We start from the raw sequence: 20,610 nt of genomic DNA on the forward strand, positions 1-20,610 counted from the left end.
CAGCAGGGTCCCTCTTTTTCACCTGTGTTCGGTGAATGCCCCTTATGGCTGGGTGCTGTTAGTGTTGGGTTCTGTTCTTTGGTGTTTCCCCACTGGCTGAACTCAGTGCCTGGCTGCAGTGAATGACACTGGTCCTGCTGGTCTAAGTTGCAAGAGCGTCCCTTGATTCAGTTTGGTTTGGGTGGAATGGATGTGATTCTATGGTGTGAAGTTGTTCCTTTTGCATCTTTGATTATGTGGAGGGCCTTCAGTTTACTTCTAGTTGCAAGAGTTCCCTTGTTTCATATGGTTTTGTGTATTTTGTATTGCTGTTTATTCCATATTTGACTGTATGTTGTATTTTAGTATTACTGTAATGTAAATGTAACATTAATGTTGTTACTTGCCCTGAGCCCACTTGTGGGGAGGGCATGCAAGAAATCTAATAAATGAAATTCATTTAAATTAATTTTTTTGTTAGTGTGATTCTCTGATGTGAAGGTTGATCCTCATAGGTGACAATGGAGAGTGGCTGGCCAGCCTGCTCTGAGGGTGCAAGGTTTTTTTGGGGGTGTATGTTTTTGGTTTTGTTGGGCTTTCCTATGGATGAGCTTGCATTCAGGAGCATGCCTTGGCTGTGGCATCCTTTCCATGTGCATCAGTGCCCCTGGGAAAGAAATTTTAAAAGTTCTTCACATCATAAAGAACTGCCAGCCTGCTCTGGGGGTGCTGGGCCTTTGGGTGGGCTTCAGTTTGGTTCTATTGGGCTGTCTGCGGTGTAGACGGTAAGTGGGAGTGTGCCTGTGGCCATGGATGCCATGATCTATGTGTTTTTCTGCTGTGGGAGTCTGGTTTTCCCACAATAGAAACAAATGGAGTGGCTGGGGGTACCTTCTTGGGGGGGCATAAAATACCCCCCAGGGTCCAATCTCCCTGATACTTGGGTGGTCTTGAGAGGACAGGTAGAAATAGTTCCCCTGCAAATGAGATGCATTTTTCTTGCAAAATGCCACCCCTAGCCCCCTATTTATCTCCCCTAAAGAGTTCTTGGTTAGCTTCCCTAGTTTTCCCCATAGGGAATAATGGAGATTGGAGCAGCATGGGGCACCTTCTTTGGGGGGACATAACATAGCCACCTGAAGTCCAATATATTTGAAACTTGGGGGGGTGGGTTCTTGAGAGGACATGTAGGAATTCGTCCCCTGCAAATTTGGTGCTTGCAAAATTCCACTCCCAGCCACCTAAAAAGCCCCTCTAGTTTTTCCCGTAGAGAATAATGGAGATTGGAGATGGCTGGGGCACCTTCCTTGGGGGGGCCATAACATGGCTTCCTGAAATCCAATCTTTCTAAAACTTGGGTGGTCATGAGAGGAGAGTTAGGAGAATATCCCCAGAAACTGTGGGATTATTAGATAAGAAAATAGCTCCCCAGGTCCCCGGATAGCCGGAAACAGTGTTTCCCGTTGGAAACAATGGCCGAATCTTACCTAATAATCCTGAAGCGATTTAAATACCTGAAGTGGCATACCCTACCATAAATTTACCAAAAGAAAAAAAGGAAGGAGAGGCAATAAAGACTAAATAGGTTCCAGAAGCCTGTTGTTGGGGGTAACTGCATGACAGTAAAATAAAAATGGGAAAGGGAAGAGAAATGTATTTATTTAAAATACTTATAACCTATATTATCTCCTTAGACTCAAGGTAGCTAACAAAGCAGCAAAAGCTGCTTCATAAAGAGTCATGCTGGACTCTCATAAAGTTTTCATAAGAGTCCAGCATGAAAGAGCAAGTAAAGTGCTCTTCTTAAGAGTCTAGCATAGGGTTGCCCATTCCCATCCTTGACCTCCTACCCCACTTACCTGGCTGGTGGGGGAGGCATGGTCCTCACGGGTGTATTCCCTGGCAGTGTGGCACACTCCCAGGTGTCACTGTGCACTCCTGTGGGCTGAAATAGCTAGGATCAGGCTGCTGCCACGAGGAGGGAGTGTTCCTCTGTGCAGCAGCAGCCCGTTTTGGCCCAGTTCAGGCCCCAAATGGCCAGGATCGGGCCACTGCCAGGTAGGGGAGTGTTTCCCCCATGTGGCAGCAGTCTGTTCCAGGCCATTTTGGGCCCAATCTGGGCCCAATCAGGTCCCCTATGGAGTATGGGAGTGCTCCCAGGGCGGCCACAGCCTGCTTGATGACATCACTTTCCAGAAGTGAAGTCATTGTACAGGCCTGGGGCACGTGTGTGCACTTGCGTGCACGCAACGGAACTACCAAGAAGGTAGGTACTGGGGCCCCCTCCCACCAGGAGTACAGTGGGACCTGGAAACCTATGAAAGAGCAAGTCAAGTGAGCCCCACAGGAATTACTGAGGGACAAATTAGATGATATGGTAGCCACAGGATTGGGCCCTTGCAACATTTTTAAAATAGACAAATTCTTCCCTAAATTGGTGGTTTGAAACCTTGGCCACTGTAATGTCTAGTTTGGCCCTCAGGTTAGACCTGGCTAGCAGCAATGACAACAAATGTAGGCTCACTCATTATGATTATTTGTATTTTACTTCAATTTTTAAATTGTACAGATGAATTTATATTTATTTTGATTTGTGTTTCTATTTGTAAGTTGCTTTGGCATTGCTAAAAATCCAAATTAAAAAAATCAAATGAATAAAAAAATAACTTTTATGAGGAAAAAGGAAATGTCTGAATTATCCCTGCTGCAAGTGCAAGTGCTTTTTATTCTTAACTGTCTATCCTCAACATTTACCTAAAGCCAACAATCATGGCTTTGTGTAGGTCCTCCCCCCTACATTCAGACATAATTTCTGTAAGACAAAGATGTCTTAAAGAAGCAATTGACTGCGCTTGGCAGTTACACATTTCCCCTGAAAAGAATGTATTTTAAAACAAAAAGAGTGTATGCTGGCAGGAAGATAATAAAATGGTGACCACTGCCTACTCGCTTATCATATGATTTTTCCCAGCTTCTTTTAATTTCTGTTCCCTGCTGCAGCATGAACAATAATGGATTTTCTATAAGCCCCATCATTCTACCACCCACTTATCCACCCTCGCTTTCACAGTAGAAAGCAAATGGAGGAAAAAAACTGTTATAGAGCTAATTTGCTTTCAAATATGTTATGTTGGATTTCTACATTTGTTTATATGAGTAATATTCCCAGAATGTCAATTAATGTGGCACTATAACTGCGTATATACATATTAGGAGTGAAATAGAAAAGTTACAATTTTAATTCCATATTGTGATTTAGTAAAGGGAAGGTGTAATGATTTTAAGTAAATGTGTGCATGTGTCTTTAAATGCTTGGTGTGATATAGGTGAAGAGTGGGGGGTGAAAGAGAGGGATAAGTGAGTGATATGATTGGTTGATGACTGAGAGTGTGGGCACAGTGAATGCAGTTTAGACTGAGTGTGGAGAGAAAAGTTTCAGTCAGGGAAGAGAGGCAAGCTGTGTGCTGCCTGAGCATGTTTAAGTATTATTGAGAGAAATATAACCTGTGTGAAAACTGAACTGAGTATGTTTGTGAAGGAAAATTCAGTGAGAGAAAGAGAGGCTAGCTGTGTGCTGCCTGAGCAGTTTTAAACATTTCTGTGAAAAATATTGAGTCAGGGAAAGAGAGGCAAGCTGTGTGCAGCCTAAGTAAATTTAAGCAGTTCTGAGAGAAATATTGTGAGGAAAGAGAGGCAAACTGTGTGTGAAGCCTTAGAAGAGATCTGTGTGAATGAGTTTAAGTGAAGTAACTTTAAGAACTGAGAACTACTCTTATGAAACCGATACACTTCTTGGGGAAAAAAAGTTTGTTTTTGTTAAATCCCAGAGTAGCTGTCATTGCTATATCCCATTACTATCCTCAGGGCCACATAGAACCACGAAAGAGCCTGAGGCTTGGGCACGTTACTAAAGGGAAAATTTAAATAAAATATCTTGGAATATAATATTCCTGGTGGCAGCAATCTACCCTGAGGGTGTAAGGGAAAGATTAAAGGCAAAATCTACCCAAGAGAAAGTAAGAGTCGTAACAGAAGGTACTCAGTTTTAAGAATTCTCAGAAATATTGTTGTCATATCATGAAGACCTATCAGGTTCTATTTTCACTATCATTACGATTTGATTGGATGTCTGCCAGTTGATTTTCAGTGGGGAAAATGGCAGATTTTGAAAGCCAGTACTTGTGGAGTCCTCACCGCTCAAGTGGGCCTGGCCAGGTAGTCAGCACCATGCAACTGGGCCATAAATTTCTCAGGTAGAGGCTGCCAGTGGGAGGGAAGGAGGGAAAGTCAAAGACAGGAAGGCAACTAACAACATCAACAACAGTGTGCTTATATACGACTCTTCTAGACAGATTAGTGTCCACTCAGAATGGTGAACGTAGTGTTATTATCCCTACAATACAGCTGGGGAGCTGGGCTGAGAGGAAGGGCTTACCCAAGGCCACTGACTTAGCTCATGGTAGTAGTGGAATTTGAACCAGCAGAGTACTGACTCACAGTCCAACCACTTAACCACTGTGCTACAGCAAATAAAGGTAGATTGGCCAGTGGGTAGGAAGTATGAGTGTCAACTTCCAGGAAGGGGCTGGAGATCTCCCAGAATTACAACTTCCTTCCCCTGGAGGGAATGGCTGTTCTGGAGGGGGGACTGTATGGCATTACATCCCTGCTGAGCTCCCTCTCCTCCCCCAAACCCTGCCCTCTTTGTCCTCCACCCCCAAATCTCCAGCAATTTCCCATCCCAGAATGGGCAGTAGGAAAGAGAAAAGGAAGCAGGAATAGGGGAGAGGTTATGAGGGCTTTCAGGAAAGTGAAAGAGAAAATAGTGGGGAAGGGGGGAGATCCTGCAAGTCTTTGTGGGTCCCCACTTGCATATATTTAATTTTGAACCATGTCAGAGTGTGGATCAAAGGAAATATTGCTACAAACCTTGAGGAACTCCTGGGCTTGTAGCAAAATCTTAAATTGAAAAAATTAAGGAGGCAATAAAACAAAGTTTTAAAAAGTTTTTAAAACTGGAGTTGGGGACAATTTCTTATTTATTGGCAGACATTGTTCTGGAAATAACTATCTCGGTGGTGAAATTTCGGGCAATAATAATTTCACTGAAACACAAAATCAATTTCAAATGAGTTTTAGGTGAGACTCTGTACTGTCATCTGCACTTAGGTATAGTCAAGGGTTTTTTAATATTTAAATGCTGAATTTTAATTATATATTTAATTTTAATTATATATTTATTTATATATTTAATTATATTTTATCTATTTTATAAAATATCCTATTTACCATATATTTTCCATTTTATAGATTTTGTAGTTTTAAACTATTGTTATTTAGTAATTTCATATTTGTACTTGATTTTATATTAAATTATGCTTAAGGCCTATGGCAATATAAACAGGATAAATGATTAAGATAAATATAAAAAGTCAAGATCTTGCAAGATTTACTCCACTTAATCTGAGGAACCATTTTGAATTACCTAGGCAACTATAGATTGAGAATGTAATTGAAAGCTGCAGTTTCATTTTGAAACATGAGGTGAGGTGTTGGGGTGGGGGACGAGTAGGCAGGCAGGAAAGACAACAGGAAGATGGGGAGAGCAAGCAAAGCCAGAGTGGAGGGAGGAAAGAAAAATGAAACAAAATGGCAGGGGATGGGGCTGGAAAGAAGGAAATAAATAGAAGTTCTAAGGGAGAAGGAAGAAAAGGCTGGAAGAAATGTGGCAGGTAAGGGGGCGGGATAAGAAAGGAAGTGGGTATAGTGGAGAAGCTGTGGTAGCTGTGAGGGGGAAGGAAAATGGAAATCACATGAAGAGGAGAACTAGCTGGGGGATTCCCTCTTATGAGTGCCCTGCTTATGTTAATATGTTCTTTATATGTTCATATGACGCAGCCGTTACAGGGTTGCAATGGGCTATTCACTGACTCTCATAGGGCTGTTTGTTAGGCTAAAGCAACGAATACATATTTAGGGTGGAACATACTAAACGCTGCTTCTGTTGCTACTTTCTGGTATTTTCATCTTACAGACACAAGTAGTAAATAAAGAAGAAATGTCCGAACTCTGAATGCACGTATTCTGACAGCTATCTTAATATGGTCTGTATGATACATGTTCCCAAGACCGTGAAGATCCTTTGTGCATTTGTGATTGCTGTCTTAATCAAAGGTTCCAGACTGGTGAGGTGGGAGACAGAATAGAAGACTGAATAGGGAAACTAGCCAAACTAAGAGTAACAGTCATTTTGTCAGTTGCTGAATTGTAACAGATAACGAAACTCAAGACAATGCATCCACCTGGACTGAATCGAGACATAGGCTTCCTGTCTAATGACCAATGCTGATTTCTCCACACCCGCTACTCCTCTGCATAACCCACACTATTCACATGCCTGCCATTGTCATTCACCAGATATTATCATTCGGCTTCTGTAATGATGTAATGGTTACAATGTCAGGCTAGAATTTAGGCAGATGCAGGTTCAAATCCTCAGACATACAATCTTAGCCTAATGTATCTTACAGGGTTATTGGGAGGATAGAATGAAGGAGACCAGAATGAAGTTAGCTGCTTTGAGTCCTCACTGAGACTGCAAAAGATCAATAAACTACAACATACTCTCTCATCCAATTCTAAATCACCTGCAAAACATTAATTACCGCTTTGAAACTACTGAGCTTGTATTATAATTTATCAACAATGGCATACAATCATTGTTATTAATTTTATGAAACTGAATCTTCAGAAATTGAAATATTTCTGCAGAAAATAAAGCACTACAAAGCTTTCTGTTCCATATCTGTATTTGAAATGTCTGAAGCAGGCAGAGTTTTGGAATATGAACTAGAAACTTGAGGTTAATGAAACACCCAGCATTATGATTTGAGGAAACAGATGTTGTATCCATTGTGATGGGATACAAGGATGGCTTTGCCTATTTCATATGTACTCCCAAGATGAAAGTGCTTTTTTAAAGTGATTGCTTTCCATTTCTTTGGCATAATGCTTAAGATGTTTCTAACATTATGTTTTCAAAAATTGGATCTAATTATAAAAATGTAGATAGCTGGTACATCTGACACTCATTGGTAGATTTCCAAGATTTACAATCTGAATATTGCTTCTGTGTAACCATATGAACAATATATTTAAATCCTTCAAACTCCATCCTCTACGAAATTCACCCTGCCATCCTAATAATGTCAGCAAGATGGCGTGTTTCTGTGGCAACAGATAATGTAGTACTACTTCACTGTCAAAATAATTTAATGAAGTAACACATTAAGAAATGTTTTGAAAATGAACTTACAAATACACAGCAGATAAGCAGGTAGTTTTAAAATTCAGAACCTTAACAGTTCAAGTCATGTAGTAAACGACATGAAGCTATTTTAGGTGAGAAAGTCCAACTTGAGTTTAAATTTGGCCTGTGAGCTCCCGAAAATTACCTTTGCCATCAAAAAAGTTTCTGTTAAATATGATAAATTTTTATGTTGCATATTTTGTAAAGAATCTTGCATGGTTCATATGATATCATAATGAAGCTGCAAAGGAGGAATGAGAGCCTGTACATGGTTACAGGCTTTCTACAGCTGCAAAGGGAAACTATTAATCCTTCATGGTTTACTAACAAAAACCTTCAACAATGAAAATAAAGCTATACAAAAGATCATAATTTGGCCCGAAGACACAGTCCAACAGAGTAGGTAGGCTTAAGCCCATTTAAATGGTTGGCCAGATTCTTTGATGTATTATGGTCTAGTCACACCAGAATGCTGAAGAAAAAATATGTGAAGTAAAGTTTATTATTAAATTCACTTTTAAATATGTTACATTTATGTAGATTGAACCCAAAGATTCTACATATTTTATTGCAATGTATTCTCTGTCCTATCTTGCCATGGATCAGGTTGCAACATTTTAAAATCAAAAGTGAATCAACAAAAATGAATTCTAAGATCATCTCTGCTATGTGCCAATTGTATTAAAATAGTACAGTCACAATATTCAGTTCAGGTGGGTGTATTAAATTCCAATTAATTTGGAGCAGTTGAACCTGTGAAGGAAGAAATTCACAGAATGGATATTCCTCTCTGTGCCATTTTGCCCCCTTTGTGATACCTGTATTATGCGTCCTTTCTTAATATTCCCTTGGATTTTCATTTTCACGAAAGGCTCTCACCTTAGTTCTCTCTCAATTTGACTTATAATATAGGAAGGCTACTGTGACAGACTGCACTTGAAAGCAGGTTTTTTAAGTGCAGCAATCAGGAAAGGGAGGGAAAGAGTTAACTCTTGCTTGGAATGGAGAGTTTGAGTGACAGACTGCTCTCTCCTTTCTGACTGGTCAGTTAGAGCCCTGCTGAATGGCTGACAGTTGATTTCTGACAGGATTGTTGAGAGAGAGTTTGTGAGTGAGTCTCACAGGGAAGGTCAGACAGGTTCCCCTGTGGAGTGAGGGAAGAGGAATCTTTTGCCTTAACTGTAGCATCACTGTCCTGAAGAAGAATGCTATTTAAGAATTCTTAGTATAATTGTCAGCAGAAGCTGAAGCCTGCTTAACACAGACACCATAGAACTGGGAGTGTGTTTTGGCAAGAGTGATTGGGTAATAGGTTGAGACTCCCTTTCAAGCCAAATGAAGAAGGGTTCCTGCCCAGTTTCTAAAGGGGGGGGTTGGCTCTGAGGAGGTCTCTGGGTCTGTTGTGAAGGGAAAACAGTTGTAAACTAACTCCAGAAAACCTGAGCTATCATCGGAAACTCGTTGAAGTAACATTGTTGCTGTAACTAAAGTATTAAGTAAAACTCCTCTAACTACTAAGAACCAAGAATGTAAGAAAGTACGCTTCAAGGAGACTATTTTGCCTGTTACTTAAAGTGTATTCTGTACTACCAACATTTTACCTCGGTACTTTCATTCCCTGACTACATTTATTCAATCTCTGCCTGTTAAATAAAGTTATTTTCTTTTGAACGTTATACAATCTACAGTGCCATTTCAACACAAAAAGGAGACAGCTCCTGCTTCTCCCCATCTAGTTCCTGGGCTGGGCTAAAAAGCCAAAATTATATCTGTGTGTCAGGGTGTGACAAACAGACTTTCAAACCACGAGGATTAACACATGACTTGGGGCTGCTCAGCAGAAGCAGAAAAGAGAATTTTAGCAGAAAAATCTGCCTCACAGTGAGGAGTGAAGGAGTGTGTGTGTTCCATCATAGCTTCATTATATATGGATGGTAGAATGACTGAACGGTCAGCGTATGAGGGTGGCTGTGAGGTAAAAAAGGAATCCTTTTCTCTAGATGAATCCAGCATTTTTCTTAACCAGAAATAGTTTATTTATAAGTATATATGTGTAATGGTTGCAGAATAATTCATAAGCATAGTGGTTTCAAAATAGGTACAGATATTCAAAATGTTTCTATATAGACTCAGTTGCCACTTAGGCTAAAAATATCCCCCCAAAAGAAGGACATGGAATTCTCTGAGTTTCCAAAAATGTACTTGCCATAAATAAATGTTACACTGTATGGAAATGTTCCAGCCCAGAAGATAAATGGGTGGCTATAGAATCAGTCTACGCATTACCCCTCCCTTTGCCAGGAACAATATGGTCAAAACCCAATCTTAGATCTCACACAGTTGCTTCAAATCCAATTTTGAGCAACACTCTTAAAATCTGGGACAGATTCAAGAAGAGACCAACTTCTCCCAATTCCCCTGTCTTGAGTGTTTTAAACCTACACTGGCTCCCACACGGTAGCAACTTTAAATCTTTTCTATCAGGGCAACAGGTAGGTCTGGATAAGCCCATTCAGTGGTTTAAAGATAATGCAGTGTTAGAATGGGGAAAGATCAGTTCCATATTCTTCTTTTCATGGATAATATAATTTAATCTTGTCTATGTTATTAGACAGTTAAAAAGATTTTTCTGTAGTTTTAAAAATAAGACATTGTCTTTTAATTAATATACGGCTTACAAAATCCTACTTCCCTCTCTTTAGAAATCATCTTCAACAAATCTGTCACCAGCGGAAGAGGAAGAAGAAGATGGAGGTGAAAATAGTTGTGGACCTACAGGATTGTGGGAAGCACTGACACCCTGTAATGGATGCAGGAATCTTGGATTTCCTAGTCTTTCTCAGGTATTTTACTTGATTCTTCATTTTCTAATAGAATATTTTTAATGAAGTGTCCTACATTATAATTTTTTAAAACACTTTTTAAAAAAATACTGAATATTAGATCACAGGACCAAAGCAAATGATGCTGGGGTTAGCTGTGAATGAATGGTCTCACTCAATCTGCCCTTTTAAGGTTGTCAGCTCCAGGTTCAGAAATTCTTAGACACTTGGGGGTGGAGCCTGGTGAGGGCAGGGTTTGGGGACAGAGAGATCTCAGAAAAATATAATACCATAGAGACTACCCTCCAAAGCAGCCATTTTCCCTAGGGGAACTGATCTTCCCATGTCAGGGTGAAATGTTACAGTCACCACAATTATAGTAGACCAGTTGGCTTCACTGGGAGGCCTGGATCACCCCATCAATGAGACAACTGCATCACTCAGTAAAGCAGGTTAGGATGCTGGCTATAGCAAATGCAATGCCTCAGCCTTACCTAAGAGTCCACCTCTCCCCTTGGCTTGAAAGGTAAAGTTGCAGGGAAGAAGGCAGATCTAACACCAGTGTGGAGAGCACCTTAGAGTAGCAGTTCTGGAGTACATGGACTACTGCTTAAAGAGAAGAAAGAGAAAGATGTTTCTCCCAATGAGTGAGGAAGAAAAAGGCTGCAGAACAAGGCAAACACCCAAGCTAGTAATAACAACAACAACTACAACAACAACAACATTAGATTTGTATACCGCCCTTCAGGATGACTTAACACCCACTCAGAGCAGTTTACAAAGTATGTCATTATTATTCCCACAACAAAACACCCTGTGAGGTGGGTGGGGCTGAGAGAGCTAGAAGCTGTGACTGACCCAAGGTCACCCAGCTGGCTTCAAGTGGCAGAGTGAGGAATTAAACCCGGTTCTCCAGATTAGATTCCTGTGCTCTTAACCACTACACAAAACTGGCTCTCAGCAGGCAGCAACTTGTGGTTTCTGCAGCTTGTAGCAGACTGGGCGGACTGAAGGGAAAATTTCTCTTCCCCTCCTGGTTCACCCACAGGGCTTTGCCTCTAGTCTGGCCATAGTAGCACCCAATTGGCTAGCTGGAGAGGGAATATGCAGGAGACCTGGGAGCATCCAAACTACGTCACTGGCTGAAGATGGTGGCCCCTTGCCCTGTGCCTCCTCACGGCCCAGTGAATTGAGGCTCCAGGTAAGTCTAGGACTGATGCTTCGTGAGAAGGCTGGTCTATATTATATTTTAAAAATATATAGCAACATTGATAGTTTGGCATATATTTATAAATATTTAACATGTAAAATAGAAACCTACTCGGTGTTAACTGATAGGGGGCTTTTGCATTTTATACTAAAATAGAGAGAAGTAGCATGGAGGTTTGTTCTTTCTTTTGTTTACAATGCTTTTAGTTCACCTTTCTCACTGAGACTCAAGGCAAGTTTCAGAATGTAAATCAATACAATCAATAGGGTGATACATCTGATTAGCAATGTAATAGCATTAGGAAATTTGAAAGAGAGATATTGTCTGAACAAAGCCCAATTATTAAACATGACATATTGAACAATACAGAACATGGTATTACATTAGAAACGTGGTGCTTCTTCCTGAGCCAATCTGTTATGATGTAGCCCTACTTCCTTTATAAACTTCCTTCCTGTACATTTATGTTTTAGATAGTTTGTGAAATGCCAGGAGCATGGGAGCCTTCCTGATCTTCTTAGGGAAGGCATTCCATAGGTTGGGGCCACTACAGAGAAAACATGTATAGGCAGTTGTTGATCTTGTCCATCTACGTGGTGGAACCTGCAGAAGGCCCTACTCAGATGTGTAAAGTTGTCACTGTGGAACATAAGTGGAGAGGAGGTTTCGCAGATATGACAGTCAAGGCCATAAAGGGTTTTGTATGTGATAGACAATAGCTTGAATTGACCTTGATAACTGACAGACAGTGGAAGGGGTGTAATATGCACCCTGTGCCTAGCTTCCAGTAATAACCATGCTACTGCATTCTGCACTAACTGCAGTCTCCAAGTTAATTTTAAGGGGAGATCTATAGACTATATGACAGTAGTCTAGTCTCAGTGTTGCTGTGGCATGGATCCAAGTGTATTGATCATTTGAGTCAAGGTAGAGGACCATCTTCTGGGCTAAACTAACTTGAAAAAACATCTTTTTTTGCAGCTGCATTAACTTGCTTCTCCAGCAGTAATGGTGGGTCCAGTACAACCGCTAAGTTCTTAAATGAGTCAAAAAGGGTCAACTGAACCCCATCCAAAGTAGGAAGCACAATATAATTTAAGACATCAGGTTTCCCATCCAGCACCTCTTCTGTGTTGTCTGGGTTCAGTTTCAATTTGTTCATTTTCAGTTATTGAACCAAAGCAGTCAGGCAGTGGCTCAAAATCTCTACCCCATTATGGGGGTTGTATAGAGAGAGATAGCAAGGTATCAGTATGACATCCAATTCCAATGCTATGAGTGAGTTCTTTTAAAGGTTTTATATAGACACTGCAGGTTCCCAGATAGTTAAGAGAATGAGATGGAGCCACATGTGCAAGATCAGATAACTTCAAGGAGAGAATACTAAAGAAAATTTTCACACCAACATTCCATCTCATTACCCCATAGCACTTTGGGAGTGGAGTAATTTGCTCCCATCTGTGGAGGTGTGCTGACTGCAGTGGCCTGTCATTGTGGGATGAGCCCTTCATTGATTGGTAAAGTTGGTCAGACCACACTGGGAAGTAGGGTTGCCAGTCCGCCACTGGAGGCGGGGATCCCCTGCTCCCACCCTCCACCCCCACCCCAGTTACCTGGACAGCGGGGGAGACACAGGCCTCCTGGGGGTGCACTCCAAGGCAGTGCAGCGCAGTCCTGCAGTCCTGATCTGACCTGGATCAGGGCCAAATCGGCCCTAATTGGGCCCGAATTGGGCTGGAATGGGCTGCTGTGGAGCGTGGGAATGCTCTCACACTCCACAGGGGCCCGTTCAGGCCAATTCAGGTCCAATCTTGGCCCAATTTACAGTGGCCCAATTTGTGCCAAATCCAGCTCAATTCGGGCCTGATCCAGCCCAATTTGGCTGTATCAGGCCCAATTCAGCTCCCCTGCGGACCAATCAATGAAGGGTGCTATCTGGTTCTGCTCTGTGGTGTTTCCCCACTGGCTGAACTCAGAGCTTGGCTGCAAGAAATGACAATGGTTCTGCTGGACTAAGTTGCAAGAGTGTCCCCCGGTTGAATTTGGTTTGGGTGGAATGGATGATGTGATGAAAATCCAAATAAATCAAAGAAATTCATTTAAGTAATTTTTTTGCTGTGTGATTCTCTGGTGTGATGTTATTTTGTTGGTTCAAAGTGGACTGTATGTTGTAATTTGAATTTGCTACTAATGCTGTTACATGCCTTCAGCCCGCTTGTGAGGAGGGAGGGCACGGAATCCAAGAAATGCATTTTAAAGTAATTTTTTTGGTGTGTGATTGTCTGATGTTATTTTTTGGTTCAAACTGGACTATATGTTGTGATTTGAATATGTAATGTAATGCAATGTACTGCTGTAATGTAATGTTAATAATATTGTTATGTGTGGGGGGGGGAGGGCAGGAAGTCCAAGAAACAAAATTTTAAAGAAATTATTTTTGTTGTGTTTGTGTGATTTTCTGGTGTGATGTTGAGGGTTGTTTTAATCTAGGACTATTAGTTGTGATTTAATAGTGACGATGTGAATTGTGATGTTTAGTGCTGTTGAGAAATATTTTTTTAAAAAATTATGTTTGTTGTGTGATTGTTGTTGAGGGTTGTTTTAATCTAGGACTGTAAATTGTGATTTAATAGTGATGATGTGAATTGTGATGTTTACTGCTGTTATTTAGAAATAAATTTTTTAACACTTGTGTGTGTGTGTGTGGTCCTCTGGTGTGATGTTGGGGGCTGTTGTAATACTGTAAGTTGTGATTTTACAGTAATGATGTGGATTATGATGGTTAATGCTGTTATTGAGAAATAAATTTTTTTAAATTATTTTTGTTGTGTATGTGATTCTCTGGTGCTAAGATAGGGAAGCATGGAGAGTGGCTGGCCAGCCAGCTCTGGGGGTGATGGAGGCTTTTGAGGTGTGTGTCTTTGCTTCTGTTGGGTGGTGGATTGTGAGTGGGACTGTGGCTGCAGCAATTGGCAGCCATAAACCATGTGTTTCTGCTGTGTGGGAGTTTTCCCCACTGTAGAAATATAGTGTGGGATGGAAACCACCTTTGGGGGGGCATAAAATGCCCCCCAAAGAGCAATCTCCCTGAAACTTGGGAGTGGGGTGAGAGGAGAGGTAGGAGCAGGTCCCCTGAAAATTGGGTGCATTTTGCCTGCAAAATGCCACCCCAAGCCACATAGAAAACCCCCCTTTTCCCATAGGGAATAATGGAGAGTGTCTGTCATGTCATGGGCTGGGCTTGCCCAAGCTGGTAGTCCCAAGTCTAAGCTCTCACACTAAAGCCCAGGGGGCATCCAAGGTACAAAAGCCAAGTCCAGTCCATGGTCAGAGCACGAGGTAAACGCCAGGAGTGAGTCCAGAGTCCAAAAGCCAGGGCAGGTCCAGTCCAAGGTCAGTTACCAATAGTGTCAGATCCAAAGGTGGGCACGAGCGAGGTACATGCCACACAGAGTGGTTGCAGGTGGTTTGACACTTTGCTTCCATGCCTGGCAGTTCCCTCAGCTCAGCTTTTATAACAAGGCATGGATTGCAGCCACCTGCTGGGGCTCCATCCAACTGCTACTCATCATCACTCTCCAGCAGCTGGTGTCAGTTCAGCAGACGAGCACTGCAGCACCTCTCCTGCAGCTCCAGCCTCTGCCTTTGTCTGTGGCATTTTTTGGGTGTGGGTGAACCTGGGGGGGTGGAAGCCCCTGGCTGGGCTTCCTCTATGGTGCTGGCAGTCCCTGACTGAGCTTCCCTGGTGGAAATCCCTGGCTGAGCTTCCCCTGTGGTGCTGGGGCTGGAGAGTACTGGTGGCTCTGCCTCAGCTGCTGGCTGTAAGCTCCAATTAGCCAGCAGCTGCGGCTCCTGATTACCGGCCTCTGCTGAGTCAGAGCCGGCTACATGGAGCTCCTCTTCTCCTGAGGAGTCTTGGCTGGCTACACAAAGCCCCTCTCCTTCTGAGGAGTCCTCACTCTCACTAAGCCCAGACTGGGCCATGACAGTGTAGGAGGATAGGGGCACCTTCTTTGGGAGGCCATAAAATGGCCCCCCAAAGTTCAATCTCCCTGAAACTTGGGGGTGGGTGGGATGAGAGATAGGATCAGGTCGTCTGAAAATTGGGTGCATTTTGCTTGCAAAATGCCACCCTGAGCCACCAAGAAAGCCTCCTTGTTTCCCCCCATAGGGCATAATGGAGAGTGGAGGAGGATGGGGGTATGTTCTTTGTGGGGGGGCATAAAATGCCCCCCCAAAGTCCTATCATTCTGAAACTTGGGGGATCATTAGAGGAGAGTTCGGAGAAGATCCCCACCAAGATTGTTGTGATTTAGAGAGAAAATGCCCCCCCGGCTCCCGGAAAGGGGGAGCATGTTCCCCATTGAAAATAATGGCCGAATCTTTCCAAAGCATACCCAAAGTGACCCGAATCGCAATTTCCAAAGCGGCTTGCCACTTAGAGAATCACTTGATTCTGAATTTTTTTCCCGATTTGGGTAAACCAAATTGAGAAAACTGAATTGGGAAAACTGAATCACCTTGGCTCTGCACACCCCTAGTAGGAAACAATGTAAAAGAAGAGGGCAGGAAAGAGTCAAAGTGGGCCCATGGCTGGATGCTTGCGTGAAAGAGAAAGTAAGAGTTTATTTCTCTTTGCATGAGGGCACCTCTAGACGATACATCTTTGCACAAGCACACATGTGTTTTAACGTACACCCTGCAGTCACATGGTATCTGAGGGGAACTGTTTTTAAAAAGAGAGAGAGCCTAATAGTCTCCAACTGCTTGAAATGGGGAGGAGAGGCTCCTGCCCTTCCCCCCATGTCAGTTTGCTTGTGTGAAAACTGCACGAGGGAGACTTATTTGATTGATTTTGAGTTCCACATGGAGAATCTGTACACATTGGCAAAATAACTACACACAGTTTTCACATGAGAAAACTGAGTTGAGAGGAGGGCAGGAACCTTTCTTCCTTCCACTGTGTAGTTTAGATTTTTAAAGAAGCAGTTCCCTTCAGCTGCTGTGTGACTGCAGGGAGCACGATAAAATGGGTGCATACCCTTGTAGAAAAGTATTGTTTAGAAGCACCCTGGGAGGAGAATTTGAAGGATAAAAAAACCTAATTTTTCATGTATGTGAGGCCTAGTTATCTTGCTTTTTAGAGAAAAAGTGCTTTATATTTTCCGCACTTTGACTAAAAACATTACTCCTCATTCAAATCAGGAAGAAAAGGTCTTCATCGGCCTTGCTTGTTTGCTCTCTGAGGGCAGAAAAATCTCCTGGCTGCCAGCTCCTGTTGCGTATTGGCAATCCAGTGACCAGTGGGAGGGAAAAAAATTAAAAATCACCATTGGGTAGTGGCATTATGTCACTTCTGGTGAAAATATGAAAGTGATGTCACACTTCTTTGCGAATCACTAGAAACTCTATGGCAGTACCGTAGAGTTTTCAGTGATTCCTAGAGAGATGTGATACCACTTCTGAGTTTTCTTGGAAGTTACATCATCTGATGCCCCCTCGCATGTTCCTCTCCCAAACATTTGCTGGTAGCCAGCCATTGGCTGGCCACCTTGACATGCATATTTGGCATCAGTGGAGAGATATGCATGTCATTCTTGTTTGTAATTGGTACTGCAACTTTCCACTAAAAATATAATTGATAAGTATAAATTATATAAATATACTAGAATAAGTAAGGGCAAGTGATGAATACTTTTGATTCCTTAAAGTACCCTTTAATAATTCCAATCTAATTAATTATGAGCTGGATTCAACCAGCTTTTTTGCTGGCACAAGAGAAGGGAGGAGACCCATTTGATCCCTGAAAAGACTATGCTGAAGATCCTGGGAACTGCATGGATAAAAAAGATGGTCATGAGCTACAGAGAAGCAGGGAGTTGGGTGAGATAGCTCCTGCTTCCTCTGCCAGTGGAAAAGCTGGAAAGATCCAACTCAATATCAGATTTCTGTTTACTATATTATCATCCATTAGTCTACAACAGTACATAAGATTTGAACAAGAGTCCAGTAGCACCTATAAGACTAACAAAATAGTGGTAGGGCATGATCTTTCGTGAGCCACAGCTCACTTCTTCAAATAAGATTTGAAGTAAGACTCTTTTAGGAGGTTCAAGATTTCAAACTTTTGAAAAAGTTGAAGTAGTTCTTTTTCATGCAAGGAGTAAAAATTGAACAAAGCAGGTCTTGCTGAAATTTGTTTTTTACTGCTGTAACTAACCAACTATTTAAGTGGCCGTGCTTCCTCCAAAGGATAGGAAGCATATTTCACACAGCATTTTGGTTAACTTCTCTCCAGGACTGAATGGCAAATGAATTTGTTTCTTATCTCAAGAATCCTGAAGAAGATAGCTATAATAAGGCATTGTACTATCCTTTTGGCCCACCACCATGTGTCCACTTGGGGAGTAGATATACAAAAAACAATAAGCATGTAAGCATCAATGTGCGGCATTTTGGCAGAAAGCCAAGTAACTTCTGTTTTAGTACTCCTCCTTCCTTCTGTAAGTCCTTTTCCTCTGTACTGTTTAGACTACAACACTCTTCTTTCCTGAGTCCAAGGACTCATTCATGCTTGTATCTGAAGCAAAAAGAAAAAAAATCTAATTGTTGGTGCCCTTAAAATTTAGATTTGTATAAAAACAACAACTGATATCCAAATAACTTGCATGTGGTATTTTGCAGTTCAGGTCTCAAGAGACGAAATAGTTCATTTTTTAACAAGTTTCTTTGATCAACTGCTGCATTTAACTTAATAATGTAGGCACCGCACATTGTGTGTGAGTGGCTGCTTTGCATCAGGTGACAGGCCTTTGCTGTAAATGAGAGTAATCTCAGTGTAACAAAGTATGCATATTCAGTGTTTTGTAGATCAAGTACTGAACAACACACAGGTTGAAAACCATGGCTCATACTCACATCATGTGAACTGGTATCCACTTATAATATTCTATTGCACCTATATGCTACGTCAGTCTGAGTTCCAGCAAATAACACACAGGCACCATCCTTTGGTTGGAATGGTCACAACTTTATTGATTACAGCTAGATGGAGCATTGGCCAGGCATATGGGCATGGATCCCCATTGGCATCGGAAGGCCCACTTGCTGTCCAATGCATGTCACTCCAGCCCCATGCTGGTGCACCACCTCAAGTGTTCTTCTGCCACCAGCCATGCTGGATGGCCGTTGCCTCCTGTTCTGTCGGGGTGAGCTGTCCAAATGCCCCACTCACCCTTATGGGATCCAGCCCAATGCCTCAAACCTGCCAAACCCATAAAGTTGTGACAACCCCTCCTTCTGCCCAGAGAGCAGAGGGTGGGTGGGAATGTGCTGCTCCTGCCAGGGATCCTGAAGGAATGGTGCTGACCTCACAGCTGGACAGGAGGAGGAATGGATGCTCCTCTTCTGGACTGACCATGCCTCCATTGCATCCTTGCCCTCAGCGCCAATTCAGCCCGCGGGTGAGTCTGCGAGCTTCTTTTAGCTGGACGAGCTACACAGACTGCATTTCCTATGTTCCTTATGTGCTAGAAATGAAGTGGGAGGTAATTATAAAGATAGATGGCTGGCTTAAATGTCTTTCATCTCACTCTGAGGATGGCCAGAGTGGTCTTATCACTGGCATCAATGCTAGGCAGTTGTGCCATGGATGACTCGACAGGGTGCTATACTCAAAGCCAAAAAATAATAAATTTTCTGCTGCCATTTACTGACAGTACACATAAACCAATATAGTAGTTAGAGTGGTGGACTAGGATATGGGAAATTTCAGATTTGAGTCCCTACTCAACCATGAAAGCTTGCTGGGTGACTTTGGGCCTAACCGACCTCATAGGGTTGTTGTGATGATAAAATTAAGAAGAGAACAATGTAAGCTGCTTTGGGTCCTCATGGGAAGAAAGGCAAGGTATAAATACATTTTTAAAAATCTCATCACCTTGTATAAAACAATAGCATTCTGTGTTTTTGATAAAGGCCTTATGGAAATAATACTCTTGAAAATTCAGTTTTTATTACTGAACTCATTATGCAGTAACTTCTAGATTCCTGAAAAGTAACACTGTTCTTTTTGCTTTGCAAGAGGCCTTTAATACTAATTGTGGCTTCATCCCATATCAACCTACCCCAGGTAGCCCAGCATGGCACCCATGATGCCTGCCAACACCTTTCCTGGTGCTCACCAAGTGTTTTTAGAAAGTTTGCTGTGCTTTTATTGCTTATACTATAATGCTGACAGTGCCTTTATATAAAGTAATTTACCTGTGAAAATAGTGGGGCAATTTTCTTTAAAAAAGTAGGATTTAATTCTGACTAAACAAGATTGGGTTATAAAACTAAAATGCTTAATACATGTAACTGGAACGTCTACTGAAGTCATCAGATCTTTCAAATTTGAATGCATTTTTATCACAGGTAGAAGTTGATAACATTATCATTACATCAAATTTTGTTCACTTTTTGAAATGTTCCTATCAAAACCTGACCAGAATGTCTCTCATACTGTTCACACATGTGTGTCTATGCTATCAAGTCACAATCAACTTATGGTAACCCCAACAAGGGGCTTTCAAGCCAAGTGAGAAGCAAAGGTGGTTTTCCAGTGCTTAGCTTCTAAGATCTGATGAGATCAGGCTATACCATGCAGCCTTCCCTCCCAGTAAGGTAAGGGAGTACCCCCTCCCCCAGTGATCCAGATCTGTGTTTCAGGGATATTAAAAAAAAAAAACAGTATCCCTGAAATCTGGGTCAGATTCTCTAATCTAGTTAGAGAATGCTGAATGTCTGGGGCTGGTAACCCAGCCCCCTGGACTTACCTTGTCAGTGGGCTGGGAGGCAACCTGGACCTGCTGGAGCCTCCAAGAAGGTCAGTGCCACTGTAGCGACCAGCTGGACAGTGGGAGGGGTTGCTGCTGTGACAAGAGCCATTCTGGATGGAGCAGGCTCTCTTGGCAGTGGCAGCAGAGCCCAGTAAGGACGCCTGAGTGTGGGCCGCTGCCTAGATTCCAACTGCAATGTTGAAAGAGTGGGACATGGATGCCTGAATGCAGGAGTGAGCTTGGCTGCAGAAGCAGCACCAGGCATGCCTCAGCCTCAGGAACCAGGCGAGGCAGTGGCTGGAGGCCAAGCAAGCTCCAAGGCCAATGGTGGGGCTGTGATGACACCTTCCCAGCCAGGCAGGCCCCAGTGAGTGGGCAGCCTGGACAGGAGGAAGGCAGCATGCCCTGCATCCATGACGAGCAGCCCCAAGGCCAGAGAGCTAAAGGAGGCACCCAGGCGGTGTTGGGGCA

The 20,610-nt window shown here is 42.4% G+C and overlaps 1 protein-coding gene across 1 annotated transcript in view; it reads left to right on the forward strand.

Annotated features, from left to right (window-relative positions):
• The window catches only part of ANKS1B (ankyrin repeat and sterile alpha motif domain containing 1B), an 885,134-nt gene that overhangs the window by 205,658 nt on the left and 658,866 nt on the right, over positions 1-20,610 (forward strand). The window contains exon 9 of the mRNA XM_054988164.1: positions 9,991-10,131. Within this exon, the coding sequence (XP_054844139.1) occupies positions 9,991-10,131 (141 nt within the window). The remainder of the gene's footprint in view (positions 1-9,990; positions 10,132-20,610) is intronic.

Source organism: Eublepharis macularius, chromosome 9 (assembly GCF_028583425.1).
Source record: "Eublepharis macularius isolate TG4126 chromosome 9, MPM_Emac_v1.0, whole genome shotgun sequence".
Classification (NCBI taxonomy): Eukaryota; Metazoa; Chordata; class Lepidosauria; order Squamata; family Eublepharidae; genus Eublepharis; species Eublepharis macularius.